This window comes from Manihot esculenta, chromosome 2 (genome assembly GCF_001659605.2).
Source record: "Manihot esculenta cultivar AM560-2 chromosome 2, M.esculenta_v8, whole genome shotgun sequence".
Lineage (NCBI taxonomy): Eukaryota > Viridiplantae > Streptophyta > Magnoliopsida > Malpighiales > Euphorbiaceae > Manihot > Manihot esculenta.
Window position 1 is genome coordinate 3,286,972 of NC_035162.2, and position 26,460 is coordinate 3,313,431.

The 26,460-nt window shown below is 33.9% G+C and overlaps 4 protein-coding genes across 15 annotated transcripts; 1 reads left to right on the top strand and 3 right to left on the bottom strand.

Moving 5' to 3' along the window:
- Positions 1-5,113: 5,113 nt before the first annotated feature.
- LOC110608515 (WAT1-related protein At5g47470) lies at positions 5,114-8,333 on the bottom strand. Its single transcript, XM_021747760.2, has 7 exons — positions 7,855-8,333; positions 7,710-7,775; positions 6,763-6,879; positions 6,397-6,625; positions 6,145-6,306; positions 5,908-6,059; positions 5,114-5,784 (listed from the first exon to the last, which is right to left on the bottom strand). The coding sequence occupies exons 1-7, from the start codon at positions 8,052-8,054 to the stop codon at positions 5,658-5,660; spliced, it is 1,053 nt and encodes a 350-aa protein (XP_021603452.2). The 5' UTR covers positions 8,055-8,333; the 3' UTR covers positions 5,114-5,657.
- A 1,651-nt stretch (positions 8,334-9,984) lies between these two features.
- Positions 9,985-12,662, top strand: LOC110608540 (putative pentatricopeptide repeat-containing protein At5g47460). Its single transcript, XM_021747791.2, has one exon. The coding sequence runs from the start codon at positions 9,994-9,996 to the stop codon at positions 11,818-11,820; it is 1,827 nt and encodes a 608-aa protein (XP_021603483.2). The 5' UTR covers positions 9,985-9,993; the 3' UTR covers positions 11,821-12,662.
- A 1,140-nt stretch (positions 12,663-13,802) lies between these two features.
- On the bottom strand, positions 13,803-16,358 carry LOC110605841 (protein NONRESPONDING TO OXYLIPINS 2, mitochondrial). 12 transcript variants are annotated; one of them, XM_043954288.1, is made up of 5 exons: positions 16,045-16,358; positions 15,792-15,966; positions 15,181-15,243; positions 14,408-14,449; positions 13,803-14,081 (listed from the first exon to the last, which is right to left on the bottom strand). In XM_043954288.1, exons 1-2 carry the CDS (start codon positions 16,212-16,214, stop codon positions 15,816-15,818), a joined length of 321 nt encoding a protein of 106 aa, XP_043810223.1. In that variant the 5' UTR covers positions 16,215-16,358; the 3' UTR covers positions 13,803-14,081; positions 14,408-14,449; positions 15,181-15,243; positions 15,792-15,815. The 12 variants fall into 12 exon arrangements, with proteins under 12 accessions (XP_043810223.1, XP_043810224.1, XP_043810227.1 ...); XM_043954289.1 differs by having other exon boundaries at positions 14,384-14,449; XM_043954292.1 differs by having other exon boundaries at positions 15,848-15,966; positions 16,045-16,356.
- An 8,252-nt stretch (positions 16,359-24,610) lies between these two features.
- LOC110609644 (metalloendoproteinase 4-MMP) lies at positions 24,611-25,946 on the bottom strand. Its single transcript, XM_021749387.2, is given in 2 exon segments — positions 24,611-24,730; positions 24,733-25,946. Coding segments are annotated over 2 exon segments (1,092 nt in total). The 5' UTR covers positions 25,738-25,946; the 3' UTR covers positions 24,611-24,643.
- Positions 25,947-26,460: the final 514 nt, after the last annotated feature.

Sequence of the window (26,460 nt, forward strand, 5' to 3'; positions counted from 1 at the left end):
TTAAAAATCTATAATTTAATATTTCACATTTAAAAAAATTATAAAATAATCATTACCGTCAAATTTTCAATTAAACTCCCGTTTATTTAAAAAAAAGTATTAAATTACATTTTAAATAAAAAAATCCAATAAAACACTATTTTTCACTTCCAAATCAACCCATCTCACTACTTCTCATTCCCGATCCTCTTATTCATTTTCTCATCATCATCAACCTCCTCCTTTTTCTTTTTCTTTTGTGTTTGATTTCATGCAATTGGAGAATGATGAATCAAAGATTCTCCATTGGCAAATAAGGAAGGGTAACATCCACAACTTCCTCTCCAGATTTATCTCCTCCTTTAACAAGAACAGATCGTCTAAGCAAAAAATTACCACAGCTTAGAATCAGTAACAATTTAAAATCACAAAGATAGATATAATAGAGCATACCCTACTTCAGTGGGATGAGATTCAAGTCAGAAAAGGTGACCATAGCCACTAATGGCAATATCGCCTAGTCGCTTGGATGCGCTGAATGCGACATCGGCGGTGATTGGAGACTTCCAAGAGCCGTAAAGAGTTGTGACCTTATCTTGCATAGCCGCTGATTCTATTGGCTGTACTGAAGCAGTCATGATTCTGGAGCTATGATGACGCTGACTCTTGGGCGAGATGGTAGCGGTGGTTATACGAATATGGGTAAATTTAAAGAGAGAATAAGAACAATGATAAGAATAAGATAGAGCAAATAAGCGAGTAAGAGCAACCACAACTAAGAAGAAGAATAATAAGGATGAGGAGAAGAAGGAGAAAAAGGAGAAGGATGAAGATAAAAGGAAGAAGAGGATCGGGAAGGAGAGGTAGTGAGATGGGTTGATTTGGAAGTGAAAAATAGTGTTTTATTGATTTTTTTTTATTTAAATGGTAGTTTAGTCATTTTCATTAAAATAAACGGGAGATTAACTGAAAATTTGATGGTAGAAACTATTTTGCAGTTTTTTAAAACATAAAAGATTAAATTATAGGTTTTTAAAAATACAGAAATTAAAGTAAATATTTCATTAAACTAGAGGGACTAAACTATAGTTTACCCTTAATAAAATCTACAATTTAATTTTTATTAATTTAACAATAAAAAATTTAATTTTTAATATTTTTATTTTATAAATAAAATATTTTTTGTTAAATTTTAACATTAGTCAATTGTTAATAAAAAATAAATTTAAATTTAAATATTGAATTATTAGTAATATTAAAATTATTAAAATTAAAATATTAAAATGTTAAAAAATAAATTTAAAAAACTAAATTATTAATAGTGAATTTAATAAAATAATTATTTTATTAATAAAATAAAAAGTTAAAAATTAAATTATTTATTATTAAAACAATATAAATTAAACTGTAAATTTAGTTAAATTTCAGAAAATATATTATAAACCATATATATAAAAGGAATGGAGCATTTGATACGGAGAAATTTTACTTGCAAAACGGTGCTGTCTTTCTTCTGCTTTTCGTTATGGCATTCGTTTTCCCATGCTACGTTTGGCAAATTACTTTTTTAAAGCTAAAAAAAAAAAATTATTTTTCTTTGAAGCCAAAATAGTTTTTGGATAGTGAGAAAAATTATGAAAGAAAGATAAAAGGTTTTAATAGTAAAAGTCATAAGATACACATAGTGTAGTATGTTACATGATACTCTCTCAACTAAATTATTACATATCAATAAAAATTAGTTCTTATAATATTTCACTATTTAAATATATTTTAAGATCTAAAACCGAGTTAAAAAGTAAACAACAATATACTTTTTTCACAACAAAATTAATAATGGAAGTTTAAAATTATCATAAAATTTAATCATTTTTAATTTTGGCAATTTCTCAAAATATTATTTTAGGAAAAGTTTCTTACAAAATTATTATTTGTTTATATATATAACCAGCGATTATATAAGAGGAAGACCAAGCATACAAAAATGATGGTGTTCACGCGGCGAGCCGGCGACTGCCGTTAATTACCCAGACCGAGCCATCGAGGCCTGTGGATCCAGACACTGTACATGCTAAGTACGCACTAAACTAGACTGTCTTATGGATTCGGCATTGTGCACGCATTTCGAGGCGAGTGGGATTTTTTCTTTTTTCTTTTTCTGATGGACTATACACTGCACACTAAAGATACCTTCTCATTGCTTCAGTACTAAATACTTATACCGTATCGTGCCATACAAGCCAGCAAGCAACAAATTGTAAACACGTTGCTTCTATGCATGGGGTGTTTCTGCAACCTGCCGGCTGCTGCTGAATGTTTCAATCCCACGCGCTTCTTCAGTTTTGTCTCTTTGTATACTGCGTCATTGAGTTTTCAGTCCCGTCCCAATATAACAACGCAACGAAAAAAAAAAGTATATATATATATAAAATAAATGCTAATAAAAATTATTTTTTAAAATAACAGATTCATTGAGGAAAAACAACAATATAATAAAACTTCATATGTTCGAAAACTTGAAATCGGTAAAAAAATGGTTTCTTATATTGTAACAAAATCAACTATTTGAGTTGAAATATTATAATTTTTATTTGAATTAATGATTTGTGAATCGAATTATATAAATTTCATATAATTTTTAATGTACACAATACATTATTTATTTAATTTTTTTATGAAGCGTGTAACTGGACATTTAAAATAAAGTTGGGAAATTTTCGTAGAGATGCAAAAGTACGGGTTAGGTAGAGAGCGGTAGATGGTGCGGGGCGTTGGAGAGAATGGTGAATTAATAGATCAAAGAATCCATAATAAATAGAAAATGATGGGGTCGGATCGATTTAGCCAAATCTAGGGAACGTGTCAACAACTAATGATTTCATCCTATTACAAATTAACACCTGGCTTCTTTCTCATGTCGGATTTCAAGTCCTTTCGTGGGTCCCCCTACCCGCTTGCCCTGCTTCCTCTATAGTTAGGACTATCCTAACTATAGCTTCCTGCTTCCTCTTTCTTCTTCTTTCCTTCTTTCTTTTTTTTTTTTCTAAAAAAAAGTTTAATTTATTACAGTTTAATATTCATTAAGCAAAATGAATATTGTAATTATTAAATGAATATTATATATATATTCACTAACGATAAATTTATTATCATTAGCGGTAATAGATTTGTTTTGTCACTAATGATACTATTTCTAACCAATTTGAATGCAAATAGTAAATCTATTTAACAAATAAAATTTAAATTTTTAAATAATAATAAATCATTATATTATTTTGTGAATAAAATAATGATACTTTATAATTAATAAATGAAATTATATGTACTTTTCATTATTGTCTCACTAGTTTACCTCCCCCTAGATTCTGAATATGAGATAGTGCCTATTTTTCTTTTTTTTTTTCGTTCACTTGATGATTTTGATTTAATTACTTTAAATAAGGTAAGTTTATTGGATGGATAATGATTTAAATAATGGCATTTAGATATGATAATTTTAAAATTTTATTTATATATATTCATTTCAAATTAATATACACAATTAAAAATATAAGGGGTAGAAAGTGGGAGATTAATTTTAAATATAATAATTAATAAAAGATAATTAAAGTGAATTTTGTAAGAGTTATACGGAAGAAAAAAAAAAGTAAAGTTTAAAACAAGAGATATATGCTGACGAATATCATTATTATTCTCCTAAATCTTGATATATGACTTTCTATTTTGGTTGATTAAAAAATGAAATCCCATTTATTCCTATTAATTACAAAATTAAAAAAAAGGAAAAAAAAAGGGCTTGTTTCAACTAGAATTCCAAAACTGAAAGGGCCCCACAACAAGGTCTGTTCAACATCCAATTAGGAAGAAAGTAATAATCTAATCCAACCTCATGAATTCAACAAAGCCATGAGCCCATCACAAAAGAACAAATTAAAAAAAAAAAAAAAAAAAAAACACAGAAACTTGTAATAAGCCAATACAAAATTCCAAGTATGTTAAAATGTTGTTGGTAATCAGTTCCTTTTAGAGCATTTGATTCCATGCTTTTATGTGTGATGATTTTGACCCAAACTGGTCCCTTTTCTCTCTTTTTTTTAAAAAAAAAAAAATTAATTAAGTGCAAAGTCCACTAGTAGTGCGTTGCTTCTTCCAAATTACGTCAATTAACAAATAGTAAAATCAGGCAACTCCACCAGTCTTTAGTGGAAACCTATACTTGGCAATTTTCTTTCATCCGTCTTTTTCTAATTTGTGAAAAATTCACCCATTTGGTCTTTGTGGCTGCAAGTTTTATTTGACCTGGTCTTCTTCTAGTTAGGGGTGCATGTGGACCCTACCATTTTACTTTATCTGGAATTTTTGTTTCATATAATCACAAAATTTCTTACCTATATCAAACTAACTTCTGATACTCTTTAAAAAAAACTATGCACTTGTGTTTTTTTTTTTGAACCAGCAGAATATATGGCCGAAGAAGAATGGAGAACAACTGTGAAAACATTTAGATCACACTTCAGTAGAAGCCAATGAGTAGGCCTTAGCTGTGGGCTGGTCTAAAATCACAGTATGTTGATGAAATGTTTTTATATAATATGCTTATAGAGGAAGAGACACACCACAAGGATTCAGAAATCAAACCAAAAGCCTAAAACCCCATTTTATGGATCAGACAGAAGCAAGCAACCAACCAACAAGCAAAGAATCTTTGGCATAATCTTCATATTCTGTGCTTTTTTTTTTTTTAAATATGACACCCAATAAAAAAATATTAACCGTTGATAATTTCATCACCGCCATATTCAGATCAAAATTTAAAATAGTTTTCATATATAAAATAATCAGACTTCAGCCTACCACCGCCTGATTCCCCGTGTTTAAGCTGAGCGAGGCTTCCATTGCGCATAGTTTAGGTTCTCCCCTAATGCTTTCCCTTTTTATATTATTTTCTTCTTTTTTCTTATTTATTTGTTTTAATTACCATTGATAATGATTTTTTTTTGGGCACGTGAACACGACGAATTGAAGATGGCAAAAGTTTACAATCGTGGCCTCGGTGTGTCCAAGAATTTGACGGCCCTGACAATCCTGGCCCATGCCGAGGCCCAACAAATCATGAATATACGCCCAAAGTAATGTCCTGGAGCAAGTCACTGTGCAAATTTTCATTCTATTTTTAATTTTTTAAAAACATTTTATGCATCTGCACATGCAATTCCATATGAAATTCATAGGTTTAGCATGTGCAGTTCCCCATTATAATAAAACAAAAAGAACTAGTACGCATTTTTCTGATACGAGCTAGTCTTAGTACAAACTATTTTTGCTTACTGCATAAATTTCTCAAATTGATCGTGAACTCCTCTTTTTCACAGCAAGCAACAACTTATCTCCCCCTCCTAAATTCTAAAATTAAGCAACATACATATATGTAACCTGATCATCATGTTTTTCTCCAGAAACATGCAGTAGAAAAGCATGCAGGAGCTTAATAACTATATACATTTATTTATCTGTGCTGCATTTTCTGATCAACGTCAAACATTAGTCCATATTAAGAACAAAACCAGGAAATTCGTCCAACAAACTCCACAATTCTAAAAGTATTTTATCTTGTGTTCCCCAACTTACTTTCTATCTTCTAAGTTTTAGCTACAGGTCTATCCAGGAAACCCATTAGATTAACTCAACAGAGGCTTCTGGGGATCGAAGTCACTTTCCATGCCAACCCCATCAAGGTATCCTTCTTTCCCTTTCGCCCACAGCACGAAATATAGCCCAGTAAACATGAGCAGCATACCAGCAAGGCTGCAATTAATATAACATTATACATAATGAGTTTCAGCTTTTAGACTGATACATTTAATGCAACGCACAAGAGAGACCTTTTTTTTCATGAATGTAAACTGATTGAAGGTGGTATATGCGTACCTTCCTAATTTGATGCTTTCACCTAAGGTGACAATGCTGAGAACAACTGAGATGACTGTTCCAATGGGGCTAAACATGGACACTAGAACTGGGCCCCTCTTCTTCATTGCCCATCCATTGAAGCTCACACAAGCTCCACCCACACCACCTGCCTGTGCATTGTCATATAATAAGATGGAGTTTTATATGTATGATAAATGAGGAGATTATCTGCAAGGTGATATTAATAATAACTACCAGTAAGGAATAGCCAATGAGCTCCTCAAGTTTCACGAGAGGCCAAGTGATTCCAAAATTGGGATCTTGAACCCACTGAACCATTGCAGTTATAACCACGCCAATCAAGGATGTTATGGCACACAGTGACATTGGTGCAGGAAATCCACCCAAAGTAAAAGCCTGCAACACCTCCAACCACTCAATTTATAAGCAATCAAAACAAAGAATAAATCTCTCACCCTCAATTTATGATCCAACAGAAAATTTTACCTGCAATACAACGTTGCTGGAGAGAACAAAAACAGCTCCCATGAGATACATGCAACCAATCATCTTTTGCTTATCAAAAATGAAATCCACCGAGGGAACTAGAAAGTGGGCATCTTTTGTTTCGTTAGAGGTGTGCATTAAACTCATTAATAGTGCTCCTGCTACACACAGCAATGTACCTACAATCTTCACTTTGCTGTATACACAGCTTAGGCTAACTTTCTCTAGCCTGAATCATAGTGTACTGGATTAGTTAAGAGGAAACTACATATAATTTAGTTAAAAGAATTATTTAAAACATAATCATTAGAGACTAAATCCTTTGAATTATGTTGGAGATGAAAAAGAAATGAATCACACATATACCTTGCCGTCCAAGCAATGAGGAAAATAAGTCCTGGGGCAAGATTTGGCATCGCTGTCGCCAGTACTGGTGAGGTTAGTTTAATCCCCTTCAGGAATAAAGATTGAAATAAAGTTACCCTGAAAAGAAAAATCCATAAACCCATGAATAAAAACACTTCTCCAGAATATAATATTAGACAATTAATTCTGACATTTGGTGCTTCTTGCAATTACGAAGGAACTAGAAAAATGTTCCATTTCCAGACCAGAACACAGAACTTGAGAAGTTTTTTCTTTTGGCTTTTGTCATAGAAGGCGACAAAATGTCATAGAAGAGCAGCACATGGCCTTTGCCTTTCGTCACATCTTTGAAAATTGATAAAAAGATAAAAAAATGTGACTTCATTATGTGTATATATACATATTAAACCCCAAAATAATACTACAAATTAGAGCACACGTGCGGCAAACTTAGCCAATGTAATCAATGCTCATAAGCAAAATTGTTTGTATGAATCATAAAATTCCAGAAAAAAAAAACTTTTAATTACAAATAATTGTGTGTTAATTTCCGGAAGCAAGTTAAGGTTTAACGAGTAAAATAAAAGCAGAAATTATATTATATATATATAATACAGTTTAAAAATATAAATACTGATTTAATCTGAACATAAATATATTTGAATAAATATACATTTGAATAAATATACATATACATAAATATGAGAGATATTAATTTTTCAACCATTTCATAATCATTCCTAGAATTTCAAAATAATGACGAAAATTCATTCTTTTGTTTTTTCATCACCAAGCCACAAACTTCACAAAAATATTCGTTAAACATGCCAACTTGAAAATTTTTTAGAAGATCTATACATGACTATTTCTTCTTCTTTTTTTTTTTTTTAAAAAAAAAAGGCAAACATAGAAGAAAGATTTAAACATATAAAGAAAGTTTTGCATACCCTGCAAAAGAGATCAAAACGAGCTGAATCGTCAATCTGAAAGTGAGTTCCTTAGGCCATTTCCTCCTGCAAAATGAACATGCATCAATTATTACCAAACTTCACCAATATAATTTCGAGAGGAGAGAGAGAGAGAGAGAGATACCTTTCAAAATAAATAGCAAAAGGAGAGGTGATGAGGAAGGTAGCAGAAGTAGAGAAGATAACAATGGTAGAAGGTGTAAAACCAAGAGACATCAGATAACTCAAGAAAACAGAGTTCCCTGCATACATAAACTGCACCACTATCAACCCTCCTACAATCGCTAAATCTTCTATCATCTCCTTCTTCATGTACCCAACCATTTTCTTTCTCCTCAACAAAACCCCAACTCCAGATCAAGATGTTTTTCTCCTTAATTTCAAAGCTCAGAAATTAAAACCACCTGTTTCTAACTCTGCACATCTGCAATGTAATTTTTTCTTCTTGTTGGCAAACGAAAAAAGAGAGAAGAAACATGAAGTGGAAAAGAGAGAAGAAACGTCCAGCAACTGCTGCCTTCCAGTGTTTCTTTTTTTGATAGTTTTTAGTAGAAAGCTAATTTTCTCTTCCTGACGCTTCTCTACCAGTCTTTCTCCCTGGTTCCTCGGTAAAAAGAGAAGATTTGTTGTCCTTTTTTAAGATAATTTGTTGTGTAAGAAAGACAAGGATCTCTACCTACCTACCCTTCGACGCCCCCCTCCCTCTTTCTCTCACTAGATTTTCTCAACCATACATGTTCAAATTTTTCCTAGATTTTTTAAAGGGATTTGCTTATTTAAGGGGTGTTGCTTATTAACATTGATATTTTTATCTAATGAATCCTTAATTACATAATGATACGTTTACTTCAGGTGTTTAACATCTAAATTGAAAACAATGATATTCGGAGATCCGTTTTAGAAAGATTTAGTAGACGAAAACAAAATTAAATTTATTATTTTACTATTTTATTAATTAAATAAAAAATCAAATAGTTTATTTATAGTTCACTTTTCTAAACATCAAATATTTTATCTTTTTTAAAAAAATCAAATAAATACCTACAGCCTCACAGTAGATCCGCCAACAATACATGTATATGTATAAAGAATTGTGATGTTATGGCACGTATGCGTGCCAAATGGCAGGCAGGAGAAATGTGAGCTGAGTTAGATGAAGCAGTGACACATATGGTAAACTTAATTCTCTAGCTGTCGATGGGAATATGCAGTAGCTTACGACGTGTTTCGCAACTACGAACCCTTCCATGCATTTTGCTCCTCCGCTCTACCCTGGGATGGGATTGTTACCTTATGTTTTACATTGACGGAAAAACGGGAGATGAAAGTAAGAAAAAAGAAAAGATCTTTTTTTTTTTGGCATAATTACATATATTCCGAGATTTATTAATTAAAATTAAATTTTATTTATAACATATCCACTCTTTTAAAAAATAAAATATTTCAAATATTTATTTTATTTATAAATATTAAATATTTGATTCTTGAGTCTGATGAATAACAAGTAATTTAGACAATAGTAATTATATTTTTAATTAACTCTTAAATGACATATAAAAAATAGATGAGGGAAACATTCAACTGTATTAAATATATTTCTTTAATCTTTTTAAAGATAATCATGGAGATATTTGTACAAAAATAAATGGAATAATAATTACTCTTCAAATATAGGGGCTGGCTAAAATAAATAATAAAATTTTCTATATCTTTTAAAGGTTATGGACGTGTAATTGTAACTTACCGTTCAAACCTAGAGACTTATACCGTTGGTTGACACGTGGAGTTGGAGAGTTGATCCGGTAGCAACCGCATAATAATTTTTTTTTAAAATTTTACTAATTCATAAATTTAATCACTAATAATAATAAAAATAGCTTTTTTAATTAATAATAATTAAGACAATAGTTAAAAACCTTCAAACCTTTTAACAATTGTAACTTAGATTTTCAAACAAATTTACTCTAAGTTATAAGCTTAATTAAATTGTATTAATTGTAATTTTTTTCTGTTAAATTTATCGCATTTATTAAATAAGTATTTTAAATAGAAAATATTAATTTATTTTAACTTCAAATTAAACCCTTTTAATTTAATAATTTAATTACGTTTGTAAATTTTATATTTATTTATTATTTTAATAAAAATATTTATTTATAAAATATAAATAATAAACAAATGGATCATCCATTAAAAAAAATAGATGATAAGCCAAGTCAGTCTAAGAATCTATCAGTGTGTATGTGTATGTATAATTCTAAGAATGGCAGCACAAGCAGCCTGGTGTTGCCGACTGTCGCTCAGATCCATGCGAATGTCCCTCTTGAAGGGACTCAAAGAATTCCCCCAAAAGCAACATCATCCACACTCGCCGCTCTTAAATAAAATTACTGTCAACATTTCAATTAACAAAATCCCACATCTCCATATCCAATCTTGGTCTGCGATAGTTCCAGTCCTTGCCCAAGGCGGCACCACGAAGGAGCTCGCATTCTACAATGCGTCTAAATTGCTCAACTCTGCCACCAAACCTGATGCCTATTCTCTGCTTCACCTTCTTCGAGCTTCTACGGACCTGGGCTTCCACTCTTACACCCGACAACTTCATGCTTACATTCTTAAATCTGGGTTTGCCCCCAATGTCTTTGTCTCCACTGCCTTGCTTAGGTTCTATAGCGTAACGGAGTCTATAAGTGACGCTGACAAAGCGTTTGATGAAATTCCTCAACCTAATGCAGTCTCTTGGAATACCTTGATTTCCGCTTACGTGCATTCTGGGCAGTTTAGGAAGGCATTGTTTTTGTTTCTTCAACTTGAGAGGTCTGGTACATGTCCAGATGCCTACTCATTTACACTGGCTTTATCTGCTTCTGCCCACCTAAATATTTTGGAGATTGGCAGGTCAATTCATTGCAAGATAGTTAAATATGGCCTGGAGTGTGCCATTGTTGTTGGGAATTGCTTGATTGATATGTATGGCAAATGTGCTTCTGTAGAGGAGGCAATTTGTGTTTTTGAGGAAATGATTGATAAAGACATAATTTCTTGGAATTCAGTTATAGCTGCAAGTGCTAGAAACCGAAGACTTGAATTGGCATGCGGATTTTTCTATCAGATGCCTGAGCCGGACACCATCTCATATAATGAAATTATTAACGGGATTGCTCAGTTTGGCAGTGTAGAGGATGCTGTTGAAATTTTGTTGAATATGCCAAAACCGAATTCATCTTCTTGGAATTCCATCATAACATCACTGGTCAACAAAAATCGAGCACGAGAAGCCTTGAGCTTTTTCACTAAAATGCATTCAAGTGAAATTAAAATGGACGAGTATACTTATTCAGTTCTTTTGAGAGGTGTCGCTGGTCTTGCGGCTTTGAAATGGGGAATGCTGATCCATGGTTGTGCAACAAAGGGAGGTTTGGATACATATTTAGTGGTCGGGAGCGCTCTCATCGACATGTACTCCAAATGTGGGCAAGTAAAGAATGCTGAATCTGTGTTTCAGTTGTTACCTAAAAGGAATATAATAACATGGAATGCAATGATCTCTGGCTATGCTCACAATGGTGATTCATATAAGGTGATCCAACATTTTGAGGAAATGAAAACTGTCGAGGATTTGAAACCTGACGGGATCACATTTCTTAATGTAATAGCTGCATGCTCCAATACCGAGGTGCCACTGCAGAAGGCAATTTGGTATTTCGAATCTATGCTCAACGATTACGGGATTGAACCAACTGTTGAGCACTGCTGTTCAATGATTCGGCTTATGGGACAAAGAGGGAAATTGTGGAAGGCAAAGAGGATGATATATGAACTAGCATTTGGATCAAGTGGGACCGTTTGGAGGGCTTTGCTTGGTGCTTGTGGAGCTTGTAGGGATTTGAATGTCGCAAACATAGCAGCAGCAAAAGTTATTGAATTGGAGGGTGATGACGGTTATGTCTATGTCATGATGTCTAACATATTTGCATCTTATGGCAAATGGAGAGATGTGAGCAGAGTGAGAAAGATCATGAGGGAGAGAGGGGTGAGAAAAGAAGTTGGTTCTAGTTGGATTGAGGTGGAAGGGGCCGCCCCATAGTCATTCATTTATCTATTTGGAATCGGCGAAACAAGGGCTTTTGATGAAGATAATTGTGAAGAGCACAGCTTTAATGAAGGATATACCGGCTGTCATAACATGGTGGATATTATGAAGAGCAAAGCTAAAGATTTTATCAATTCATCATGCTTAATCTTCTCTTCCCGCCTCCACCAAAGCGAAGAGGGAGAAAAGACTTCAATTGGCCGGTCCACTCCACCGAGTCCAACGCGGATGACGGATTCAAACCTTATATACGGTCTGCTTATGTTCTGGAGGTTTGATCCGTGATCATGAAGGTACTTAGCATGGAGGTTTCTGGATGAAGTTTTGTCATGCTCAATCCCCATTTGCTGAATTGTGGGTTTTGTTTCAACGTTTGTCTATGGCCTGGAATGCGCGGTTGCTTAAGATATTGAGGTGGAGAATCAGCGGTAGTCGCATGGTGCTCTAAGAGGTTGATGTTCCTCGGGCTGTCACGGTCTTACTTGCAGGATAAGGAGAAACTATAACGTAAGGGAGTTGATTCAGCGTGAATGGGAATTTAAAGTTTTATCATATTCACAGAAAGGCCAACGGGAGTGCATATTGGTTGCCAAGGATTGCTTCCACCCATATCTGTGGGAAGGGGAGCCATGAGCTCCTTGACCCTCCTCCGGAGTCCGGAGGTGATTTCTTGGGCCTTCTGGCCCACTTCATGACATTAGTGGTTTAAGTTTGTGTTGTTACTCTGGGCCTGGACCCATTTAATTATATTGAAAAAAACCTATGGTTGATACGCCTGGGAAAATGCAAGTGCTTCCTGAAACGTAATTTCATTTTGTGGTGATTGAAAATTGAAATGCCAGAAGGCTTATACTGAGAACTTGCGTGTAATTCATGTCCATATAACTTCTGCAAACGAGGCATTTCAGTAATATGTTAGAACCGTAATTAACCTGGACAATTTCATCATCTCTGGGACAGTGACCAATTCTCAGAAATGAGTATATTTATATACGCCGAGTAACACCAGTGAAGTAAAAGTTCCAAACTTTATCTCCAATGTTAATTCTGCTTTACTTGGTCTTCAACTGGTGGAGGAAATTCTTTTTTCCGTTTTACTTTACCTTTTGCCGGTTCCTTGTGTTTTCATTGGTTATTTGACTAGCCAACCGGCCACTAGCTGAGTTGACTAATGGCACTTGGAAGTCACTCTGGAATACTGAGCTCGACTCCCCTACACCCTACTCTGAAATGTGCACATAGTGATCATTGGTGGGCTTTAAATGCAATAATGTTAGTAGAGTAAAAAAAAAAAAAAACTTGACTGGAGTTTTCTTTGTGAACCCGCCGCTGACCGGCACATCTGCGTTCCTCCATAACAATTGGTTGTAGATAAAAAAATGCAATGCAACCACATCGCAATTCGCAACCATTTCCTCCCTCTTTGATTCTGTCCAATGATGTTGCATAATTACAAGATAATTCTTATCCTATCATGGACAACACCCGTTGATTTTTGTCAATTTCAGAAATTAAACCAGAGACAGGAGACCTAGAAGCCACCATGGTCCAACTATACCAGTCTAAAACCGAATTTAAAGTTGAAACTGCTGTAGGCATATTTCAATACTCACCTTATGCTTTGTTGGGTACAAGTCATAATTGCTTTTTGCCCTAGTTTACGGATTATACTAGAAACTGCTCTAGATACGAATATGGTCCGAAGAGACAACTATCCTAGTCTGATGCCATCTAGTCTCATGGGACCTGGTCAATACAGCTGGAGTTTCAGTTCTCAAGCTCCTACAGGTTTCTAAGGGGAAATAGGTCCCTCAGAAATCGGAAAATGAACATGTGTTGTTACTTTAGGGCAATTACCAAATAGAGTTATCAAATACCTTGTTTTGTAACAAAAATAGGGAAGGAAAAAAAAAACTGTGGGTCCTCCAGAAATCTGAAATTAGCTTGCATCACATCAGCAAATTACGAAATCAAGAGGACGAAATGCATAGGGCCTATTGAACATATAATGGCTGCATGACAATACTAACCAATAGCATGTAATTGTTACATTTCAGTTGATGGGTCCCCTATGTTATGAAGACTCATAATCAGCTTCACTGCTTTAAAGGTTTAGCACGCACTTATAAATTGACAAAAAAATCTTCACAGTATTGAAAAGCTATTAGGCCTTGGTTCTTCAATCATGCAAAGACAATCTCCCATCACAAAGCTTTTTCCCCCAACAGGTTACCTTGGAACTGACAGACCAAGCTCTGAGGAAAAAAATGGTGGAATCAGAAAACCGATGAGCAAAATGAGACTAAATTTAGAATAAAACATGAATAACAGCATTCTGGTATAAATTAACAGGACTCTGTTGTTTTGCAATCGCCGCAAGTTTAGAAATCCAGAAAATAGTTTTGACAATATATAATTCACTGGATTGCAATTTCCCAAATAATCACAAGATTGGTTGCAGAATATTTTATCACTGCCAAAAAGATATAGATAATGACATTTAAGAAGTCATGCAACAAATATCATCTCCAAAGTTTCCCATATTGTCACACTCAACTGTATAGTTGATGACAGGACCCACCTCCAAAAACAGCACACATGTTTCACGTACCATCAACTCCATCTGGGAAAAGGAGCAGCTAAGTTACCATACTATCCTCAATTGCTCATAAATAAATTTTGTATATCTAGTTCAAGCCAATATATTTGTAATTAAAAACATTCACAAGTTTGCTGCCTCGTTTGTCCTAATCTCACCTAACTCCCCTATTTCGTTTACTTTTTATGCAGAAGTGAGCTACAATGTAGAAGTGTCATCACTAAATGCACAACAGGTGTCATGAGTTAATCTGCTATATAATTTTTAGAATATTGAAGAAGAAGCAGGCATGCACTAGACCTATGAAAACTGAAAGTTAAGAATATAGATCATGGAACATGACTTGATATTTCAGAGAGAAATCAAGCAAATGAATTACAATAATCCACTCTGCGGAGATGAATGTGAGTCACAAAATCATGATAGCATATGCAGTGAAGGGAAGCAATTGATATCAGCAGAACAACAAACTGCTTCTAAACAAAACATCGTTATTAATTAACAGGAATTTTGGCACCAAATTATAACACCACAGTAGCATGATACAAATTATATTTCAACAGGAAAAATTTTTTGAAAAATCCTTCTATTGATTTTACAAGATTTCCTTGACACAAATTACAGATAAGCCAATAGATGTATATTTATAGAAAATAATGACAAAATATAAACAAAACCCTGGATTCTGAAATAACAAATATTTCTAAGATTACTGTGAAAAACATCACACTAACAAAGCACTCGTAGTTTCATACTTGATAAAGATGCAGTGGGCCATAATTGACAGGTCCCAAGTTTATTTCTTTCGAATTATGTGCCTGCAGGAACCAAATATTCCAGTCAGATGGTGTTAAAACCCCGATTAAAGCACTCTCCTGCCGCTTAAGTACCCGAATTTGATTTATCTAATGAACCTGAGCTCGCTCAACCAAACAGTGAACCTAATAGATCTAACAAGATAAAACCCCATAAAGGGTAAAGAATCTCAAGTCAACTGCTAATTTCTGACACTGTGATTAAAAAGTTGGATCACTAACTTTAACCTCGCATTACCTTGGAGCCAAGGAACCAAGCATGCCACTAATGAAACCATCCAAATTTTTTGTGCAGTCTCCAACTCCAAAATTAAAATTATCTTCTCTTTCTCTATCGCTACTCTCATTATTAGATTAATCACAATAATGCTACTATCTAATTCAAATTGGTAAGACAAACAGTACCAAAAATAACACGATAAAGGAAAACGAGATTCAATCAAACGGAAACAGGAAAAATGAACAAATTCAACCACTAATAATCAATACAAATCGAGGGTTTGGAACAAAATAAGAAGTCACAGTTTAGGAGAAGCAACAAAACTACTCACACTCTAAAACATAGCAATAAACTACTAGAGGCCGGGAGAGGTGCAGCAGAGTGTACCCTGTGAAAGTGCTCGGCAACTCCTTGATGTCGTGCTCAAGCATGAAGTCATCCTCGCCGTCGCCACCGCGCTGTGCAGCGGCAGCAGCGACTGCACGCATCCCAGCTCAGACGGAGCCCTGCCAAATAAATATCAATCACATACAAATACATATAAAAAATCAATCACACATGAATGCACAAGTGCATACACGTACCTGGAAGAGAAAGAGAAGCGGCGAGGAAGGGAAGAGGAGGGGGAATGAGGAGAAGGAGAGGACGAAATGGTTGATCTGATAACAGGAGATTTTGGAGCGTTGGATCTGATGACGGATTTAAGGGACGACAGGGATGATCTAGAGATGAATCTGTTGCAAGACGAGGCCATGACGGGAGATGAACAGAGATGGGGAGAAGACCTGGCGGAACCGCAGAAGGGAATGCTATGTCGTGAGGGTTTAGGGTTTTAGCTGCGAAGGCCAAACAATCAAGGCGTAGTCAAAGAGGGTCGGATCGGGTTGGATTTTGGATTGGATTGGATTGGATCTAAGCCCTGCCATCAAAAGAACTCTTCTCATTTGGGAAAATATGGTAAATAGGAAAAAAAAAATATTACTTGCCTTTTTGGTTTTAACAAAATTAACTATTTATATTTTTCATTTAAAAATTTTATTACTTAATTTATACAATTTTTTTTATTTACTCTTTTATTCTTCGATAAGTTTAAATTAAATTTTTATTATCAATATATTTAAAGATGGGAAAAAATATCATAACGAAAATTAAATGATAAGACTTTAAATTATATAAATCACATAGTTGTATTTTTCATTACATAGAGCTAATAGAACTTGATTGAACGGCTGAAATTACTACAAAAATTACAAAAAATGTAATTTATAAAAAACAAACCTCCATTTATTTAAAAAATAATTTATATTTAAAAAAAATCTATAAAAAATGAAAATTTTTTTTAATGATTAGCTTATTTTTTAATATTTAATTTTAATTTAAAAATTAAAATTTAATAAAAAATTTATATATAGATCTTATAAAGATGATAAAGGAAGAAAATATTTTTTTTAAATAATTTTTTGAATAAAAAAATATTTTTTGTTTATTAATTTTTTGAGTATTTTAAATATTAGAAAATACAGAAAATATTTTTTATAAAATAAATGGAATCTAAATTATTAATTTTATTTAATTCAATAAATTAAATAACAATTTAATAAAAAAATGGAAGATGCCTCCTCTTTTGCAACTTAAATTCAGAAGAACTATTTTTTATGTGAAATAAATGTGCTACCTAATAGCTTAAGGAGTTATAAGGATGTATTCACCCCTCTGGAGTAATAAGGTGATTGTCGTGTGTTAGAGTATTAGAGTGATAAGGTGTATTTTTGTAAATATGTTTTACTTTGAATGTGTCTAAGTGGTTATGATTCTGCGAGTGATGAGTTTGATTGCCTAAGTTAGTTCAGTTATTTTCTCTTGTTTATTTGCTACTATGGTTGTTTTTCTACTTATTTAAAGCTGTGTAATTTAGCTCATCGATATACTGAGTTACATTCAATTATAATAAAATACATTTCTTTATAATTTCCTTTTGGTATCAGAGCCAGAAAGAGCAAAAGTATCGCTCTTTTTTTCTTTTCTTTCTGTCCACTCACCATGGCTTCTTCTACCTTGAATGTAGCGAATTTCGTTACACTAAAGCTGAAACAAACCAATTACCAACTTTGGAGAGAACAGGTGTTGAGTTTAGCTGAGAGTCAAGAATTATCCGATCATTTAGTGGCGGAATTTCCAGCATATCAGAAATTCACTCCTCCTCCAACACCAATTCCAGAAAATTATCAACCACAGCAGTCAAATGAATTTAAGACATGGCAAAAGTCTGACCGATTGCTTCGAGGGTGGATCTACGGAACCCTTAGCGAAGAATCTCTGGGACTTATCATTGGGCTAGAAACTGTGTGTGCTGTTTGGAGTGCATTAAAAGAGGCCTATGCACAAGATTCACAAGAAAGGGTATTTACCCTACGCCAACAGCTAACTTATTTTCGAAAAGATGAAAATAAAACAATCACAGAGCACTTACGCTTGTTTAAGGAGATTTGTGATAATCTGGCTGCAATCGGGAAGAAAGTTCCAGACGATGAAAAGATCTTCTGTCTTCTCACAAGTTTAGGTCCGCAATATGAGACCTTCACCACCACCATGCTCAAACCACCACGGCCAAGTTACAACGAGCTGGTTTCCCAATTAAAAAATCTGGATCAGAGGCGAAGTTGGTTCTCCAATCAGTCGGATTCTGCGCTTGACCAGATCGCGCATGTTGCCTTTTATGGTAATCAACAGAAACAAGCCAATTCCAGTTCGAATCGACGCAACAATTTCGATTCTCATGGATGGGGGTTTCAGGCCCAACAAACTCGAGGACAGGGTCAGAACAGAGGATCATACTCCTCTCAACGTCGCCCTCCACCACCTGGTCAGCGAAGAATGACTGCTGCTGAACGGGAACTTTATAAGGATGAAATTTGCCAATACTGTGGCAAAAAGGGGCATATAGCCAAAATCTGCTGGTGGATATCTAAAGCACAACGTGAAGATCCTCAACAAGCCCTTGCAGCTCTCACGCTTAACAATGGAGTCGTGGAAACGGACTGGGTAGCTGATTCGGGCGCGTCTGATCACATGACAGGTAACAAACTTCTTCTAAAAAATATTGATAAGTATGATGGACCTGATTCGATTACGATAGGGGATGGTACCTTCCTGCCAATTGATGGTGTAGGTACAGCCTGTTTAAACCAAAAATATAATTTGCCTATCTCTAATGTGTTATCTGTTCCTGATTTAAAACAGAACTTGTTATCCATTAGCCAACTGACTGATGAATATCCTGTAAACTGTGAATTCTCTAACGTGTCTGTTAATGTAAAGGATCGGGAAACGGGACAGGTGCTCTTAACAGGACCAAGGAGGCGTAATTTGTATACGTTGTCTGGAGTACCTACAGCTTATTTCTCGAATCGGTTTAGGACTGGTACTGCTGAGATTTGGCATCAACGATTAGGACACCCACAAGCTTCTGCAGTTTCAGTTTTATTTAATAAAAATCTAGTTGATGTAAAAGGTTCATTGCAATCTAAGTTTTTGTGTGATAGTTGCCAGTTAGGCAAATTGAGTAAGTTTCCTTTTAATTCTTCAGAACATACTAGTTCATCTAGTTTTGATAAGATTCATTGTGATCTATGGGGACCAGCCCCTGTAATTTCTTTTTCTAAGTTTAAGTTTTATGCATGTTTTGTTGATGACTTTTCAAAATATTCTTGGATAGTTCCTTTAAAGAAGAAATCTGATTTCTTTGTTACTTATTTAGCATTTGAACAATTTATATTTCGATAATTTGGGAAGCGAATTAAAGTTTTTCATTCCGATGGAGGAGGTGAGTTTGTTAATAATGCTTTGTCTTCTCATTTTCTTGCACATGGCATAAAACATCACATTTCATGTCCATATACTCCTGAACAAACAGGTGCCGTTGAACGGCGACATCGAGTAATACGTGAACTAGGTTTAACTATGATGTACCATAGCCATATGTCGTTATGTATGTGGGTAGAGGCTTTTCAGACTGCTGTCTTTCTTTTGAATAGGTTACCTACTACTGTGTTGGGCAATGAGACACCATTTTATATGCTACATGGATTCCATTTTGATTATAGTTCATTACGGGTCTTTGGTTCGAAGTGCTTTCCATACATTTGGGATTCTAGAAGTCATAAGTTTGATCCAAAATCTTGCTTATGTGTTTTTGTTGGTTACAGTGAAAAACACAAAGGTTATAAATGCTTTAACCCTAGAACTAAAAAATTTATCATAAGCCGTCATGTAAGTTTTGATGAGGCAGTTTTTCCTTTCAAGTCGTCATCTTTTGATAAATCCTTTGCTCTTAAAATTATGAATTCTTGGCTACCTGATTGTTCTGGTTTAAATACCCAAACTAATGTAACTGATTCTTCTCTTAGTTTACAGGAATGTGCACCATTTATTTCAGCTGTTGATGTAGCAGGTATTTTGCCGTGTGAAGAAGAGTCTGATGTGCTGTCCCCGCCAGCAGCAGGCACACAGTCAGCAGTAGTGTTACAGTCACCAGCTGACCCACTAGCTGCTCAACAAACAGCCACTGCTGTGTCTGCTGGACAACCCTTGCAAACGGACCAAACTGCTGTTGTACCAGCAGCAGCTCAGGAAGCTGGTTCATCTACAACATCTCAACACCAATTAACAGACCACGTTCTGTCTTATACTTCAGATGTACTAGCCGATCAGTTTTCTGCAGTTGGGGTATTTGCAGAACAACCAGAAGCCGAGTTGATTCAAGACCAGGAACCAGAGGAGCTTCCTGTTGCCGCTCCATTGCTCCATGATCAACCCATCACGGATCAGCACATGATTGAATCTAGTGCACAACAGGAGCAGTCTTTAGAGGTTCTACACATAGGTGATTCGGTTAGTGCAGGAGCAGGTAATTCTTCTTTAGCTGAAATTAATGTACCTGAGGAGCATGTTGAGGGTATAGCACCTAATCATTCTATGATTACTCGTTCAAAATCAGGTATTGTTAAACCCAATCCACGATATGCTTTGAATGTTACTATGTCTTCTGTTATTCCGCCTGAACCAAAAAATGTTAAACATGCTCTTGCTCATAATGGTTGGAAAAATGCTATGCTTGATGAATTTAATGCCTTGACTAGAAATAAGACTTGGACCTTAGTTCCCCGTATATCTGATTTGCATGTTATAGGGTGTAAATGGGTGTATAAAGCTAAGTTGAAACCAGATGGCACTTTAGATAGGTTAAAGGCCCGTCTTGTTGCTAAAGGGTTTCATCAACTAGACGGTGTAGATTACACTGAAACGTTTTCACCTGTTATTAAACCGGGCACAATTCGTTTGGTTTTAACTGTTGCGTTGGTCAGGCATTGGCCTATTTGTCAGTTAGATGTGAAAAATGCTTTCTTGCATGGATTTATTTCTGAGAATATTTATATGGAACAGCCACCAGGAATGATTGATTCTAATAATCCTTCCTATGTTTGTAACCTCCAACGAGCTCTTTATGGATTGAAACAGGCGCCGCGTGCCTGGTTTGATAGACTGAGTGTTTTTTTACTGCAATATGGGTTTTATTGTAGTCTTGCAGATCCTTCTCTATTTGTTTTCCATTCGGCAGCTGGTACTTTAATTCTTCTAATTTATGTTGACGATATGCTTCTTACAGGCTCTTCTAGTACTCTTGTTCAGTCATTTTTGCAGGTTTTAAATTCAAAATTTTCTATGAAAGATCTTGGTCCTTTACATCACTTCTTGGGCATTCAGGTTCAATCCACAACCACTGGACTTCATTTATCCCAGACTCATTATGCCTATTCCATTTTGGAGCGTGCTCAAATGCTAGAATGCCAGCCTATGCCCACGCCATTGGTCCAAAAATCGGTGTCTACATCCGTTGACACACCTGTTGATGATCCAAGTTATTTTCGTGTGCTTGTAGGGTCATTGCAGTATCTCACGCTTACCCGTCCAGACCTTTCTTTTAGTGTTAATTATGTTTCCCAATTTATGCACTCTCCTCACATGTCCCACCTCAAATATGTTCGCCGTATTTTACGTTATTTAAAAGGCACTCTTGACTTAGGTCTTTCTCTTACAGCAGATACGTCACTTGCTCTTTCTGCTTTTTCTGATGCAGACTGGGCCGACTGTCAGATGACAAGACGTTCCACAACTGGTTACTGCACTTTTCTAGGGTCTAATATTGTTTCTTGGTGTGCCAAGAAACAGACTACTGTTGCCCGTTCCAGCACCGAGGCAGAGTATCGAGCTATGGCTCATGCCGCCGCAGAGTTAACTTGGTTAGGATATCTGTTGGATGATTTACGAGTTCCTCAACGTAATCCACCTATACTTTATGGTGATAACTTAAGTGCTTTATATTTGACTGTTAATCCGGTTCTTCATGCCCGTAGCAAACACATAGCTTTGGACTATCATTATGTGAGAGAACGAGTTGCTCAAGGGGTCTTAATCACTAAGCACATTCCGTCCACTTTCCAACTGGCTGACATATTTACTAAGTCAATGACTAAAGCTCGCCTGGCTCAATTTCGACACAAACTTTGTCTTCAGCCCCGACAAAGTTTGAGGGGGGATAATAGCTTAAGGAGTTATAAGGATGTGTTCATCCCTCTGGAGTAATAAGGTGATTGCCGTGTGCTAGAGCATTGGAGTGATAAGGTGTATTTTTGTAAATATGTTTTACTTTGAATGTGTCTAAGTGGTTATGATTCTGCGAGTGATGAGTTTGATTGCCTAAGTTAGTTCAGTTATTTTCTCCTGTTTATTTGCTACTATGGTTGTTTTTCTACTTATTTAAAGCTGTGTAATTTAGCTCATCGATATACTGAGCTACATTCAATTATAATAAAATACATTTTTTTATAATTTCCTTTCTACCAACTCTTTGGTTACAAAGAAAAATATTGTTTTTGTATTACTTGTAAGCATTTTGATAGATGTCATATTGGATAGACAATTTTCTTTTATATTTTAATTAAGATTTATATTTAATAATTACTGGTGACTCTCTTAATGTTATTAAAATTATTTATTAATTTTTATAATAAAAATACTTAGGCTCTTTATGTTTTATAAAAAAAATATTTTTCATATTTTTTAATATGTAGAGTATTCAAAAATTTAATTATTTTTTTAATAAAAAAATTAAATCATTTTAAAGAAAATGATTTATGTTTTAAATATAAAATTTATTTTTTACACATTAACATTTTTATTAAGATTTTTATATATATAAATTTTTTGTTGGTTAATTGACAGTGCTACTATTCAATTAAGAGCCAGAATTTTTTTTTTTTTTTTTTAGGACTATAGATCTCAATTTTGTTTTCCACATTATTAATTTATTTATAAATTTTTTCTGAAATACATTAATTTATCAACTTAAATCACTCACTTCTCAATGGGAAAATAATATTTTTTGAATTAAATTTTTGAAAGGTATACTTTATATAAACTAGTATTTTATTTATACATTGTATGTATTATAAAAAAAATACATTATATGTGCTCGTTATTTATTTTTATATATGATTTAAAAATTCAAATTAACTAATTAATTAATTAACCTTAAAAGTTAATAAAAAAATCCTACCTAAACACAAAAGTCAATAGCATAAAACACGTTAATTTATTATTAAACACGTATCTAAATGTTATTTGTGCACGTTATTTTTTTATATAAATTTCAAACTAATAACAGAAATACTGTTCAAACAAAAGTGAATAAGAGAAATTTTATTACACAATTTTATCTCATTATTTGCGTTTTACGATCAAGTTTTTCAATTCCATATTCACTAATTTTTTAAAATATAAAAGTTATAAATAAAAGGGATTTTTTTATTTTTTAATATAAATTAATGAATTTGTTTTTAAAACATGAAAACAATGGGCTTTACTAACAAAAAAAAAAACGTGGCTGTTATTTTTTAGAAAATTTATTTTAAATTGTACTAATAAAAAAATTAACCAAACATGTTAAGCATGAGTAGAATTAAGAAATTTAAATTCATATAAACTCTAAATTAAATTAAAAATAAAATTATAATTATAAATAATTAATAATAATTTTGATAATTCTATTTTTTTTACTCTTTTATCACTTTTGTATATATATATTTTTTTGAACTGGAATATCACTTTTGTATATATAAAATATTTAATTAAATCAAATTTATATAAATCAATGTAAAATAATGATAGAGTTTAAATAAATTATAATACATTAATATTATGAATTTATATAAATTTAATTTAGATAAAAAATTATTTTTATATATAAAAAATATAAATATTAAAAATAGATTATAGATTTGACATCGTATAAAAAATAAGTTTTTAATCATATAAAAACGATGCAGAAATTCAAATTCATAATAATTTCACTTTTTTAAATACTTCATAATTACTCTTCTCGTATAGTGAGTAGAAAAAGTCCATCGTACCCCTGCTGGATCCCCAAATGATGGCTCGTGGTCAATTATTTTCAATTACACATTCATTTGAACCAATACGCAATTGCAGTCGTAATTTTCTTTTTTTTTCCCCCAATTCCAAGCGGAGACTTTGAAGTTTGATTTTTTGTTTTGGCTAAATATTAAGTTGAAGACTCAAAACACTAATGACAAGTTTTTTTTTTCACTTAATTATAAGAGAAATTTTATTACACAATTTTATCACAACTATTTATTATAATGAATTGTATAATATATTTTAATATAATTAATTATCAATATATATAATCATAATAAATAATTTAAAAACCTTCCTTGGATTTGTAATATTGACTTGATTATTAAGTAATACTTTGGTTATTTTCCTGTTTCCAATTTAGGCATATTCTTTGGTTGCTTACTGTCTTTGCATCACTTGGAGCATGATTCTTTTGTGCTACTCAAGCAAGTTAGGGAAAGTAAATCTTTTTAAAACCTTTTTCATTTACAAAACTAATATGATGGTCCATTATCTGCAATAACACATATTATATGAAAATATAAAGTTATAATATTGATAAGGAACTAAAAATGTCATCCCATAATTCAAATTTCATGAGATGTGAGATATCTTATAAACCAAAGAATTCCTTTTAGGAGTATGAATTGTGAACATTTTGCTATACCTATTAAAAAAAAAAAAAAAGACAAATTGAAAACAAAAGTGTCACCATGTGCGTAAAAAAAGGAACAAAGCAACCACCACCAAGGAAATGGTCCATTTTGATGTTCTACTTTGCAGACCAATCCCCCCCCGTTAGAAGAATTTTCAGACTCCAACAAAGAACTCAACGTGAAATTAGGGTTTGTCCCATAAAGAGCCTGAACACCCTCCACGTCATCAAGCTTGAGGTCCACTTTCACAGACCTTGGACTTAAACTTGGATACATCACAGCTTCCTTAATCGAAGAATGAGCCAACCCAAGTATATGTCCAATCTCATGGGTCGCCACCGATTCCAGATCAACGGCCTCTCTTGACTTAACCGTCTCAAAATCAACGCTCCATGTTTCAGCAGCATCAAGGTGAAGCCTTCCGTTTTCTGGAGAGAAAGCATGCGCCAACACCCCAAGCACCCCATCAAACGGCTCTCCGTCCCCGTGATCTCGATGGTACCACCCAATTCGAATATTGGCTGATTGGTAATATTCCACTTCCATGAAGCTCACTGGAATCACTGATGCCCATCTCGCAAAAGCGTGCTTAAAAACTCTCTTTATTTCCTCTAAACTTATGTAATCGATCATGTTATTAGCTGAAAAGGCATAGGTCAGGGTCATCGGTGATTCCTTTACCCACCTGGGCTTCCCGTAAAAGTACGCAAAATGTCGGGTTACGTGCAATTTATCGGTTGTATTATGGGCTGTGTCTCTAAGACCGCACCTAGGTGACATGATCGTTGAGATGGTATCAGAGTCAAGCTTCCCAGTCACAGATAAACCCAGACTGGATTGATAGGCTCTAACTGCAGATTCTAACTCTTTATCAAAGACATCGGTGAAATTGTTGGTGCTGGGGAGATACCCGAAACGACACAAGTATTTCTTGAGCTCCGACATGCCACTGACCTCACTTCCCCTCCCGACATCTAAGAAGCGACCGAAATCATGCCAGGTGACGTTGTGAGCATCGGTGACGTTGTGGGTATCGGTGGTTATGCCGGTTATGGAGTCCGGTATAAATCTGGTGGGAAAGGAAGGGCGGGAAAGGCAAATGAAGGAGAAGGAGAGGAAACTGAAATAACTGAAAAACCGAAGCATAGCTCTGTTTTTTAGCTGTATTTATTTAGAGATTTGAGCCCAGAAACATAAATTCAGGGGACCAGGAGCAGAGGATTTTATTATGGAGCTTGGAATTGACAACAATACGTTAATCAAGGCTGTGGATTTTATAATGATACAGTAATTGAAAACTGAGATTAGATAGTATCGAGGCACAAGAAAAATTGGGGGAGAAAGTTACGAAGATTCTTCCGTGCGTGCCTTTTCATTGCAGATTCTGACTTTGTTTGGTAAACCACTGTCTTTGGTGCTAATTAATTATATTATTTTAATTTAACTTGGTAAATTGATCAAAGACTCCTACTTGGTCTTGAAATTTGAACATACATCTTTTTATTCCACTAATTTTATTTTAGGGGTTGAACAAAAAAAATTACAATAATTTGATATATAGTAGTTTGAGTTTGCTCATGTTGCTTTGTTTGTTGACCAAATTTAGGTAAAGATAATGTTTTATTCCTAAATCTTAAATCACTTCCGAGCTAGAAAACTTAGTTTTGTGCCTAACTGGTAGAGGTGTGATCTCAAAATTCACAACTGCATAAAAAGCATGAATCATGTTTAATGATGTCATTCCAAATTGTTTTGAACGAATATGTATATTTATTTAAAACATGAAGATTTTGTTTTATATTTCGAAAATTAACAAATTCAAATACCCTTTTCATATAAATACCTGCTCTCATAAGTGGCATCACTATT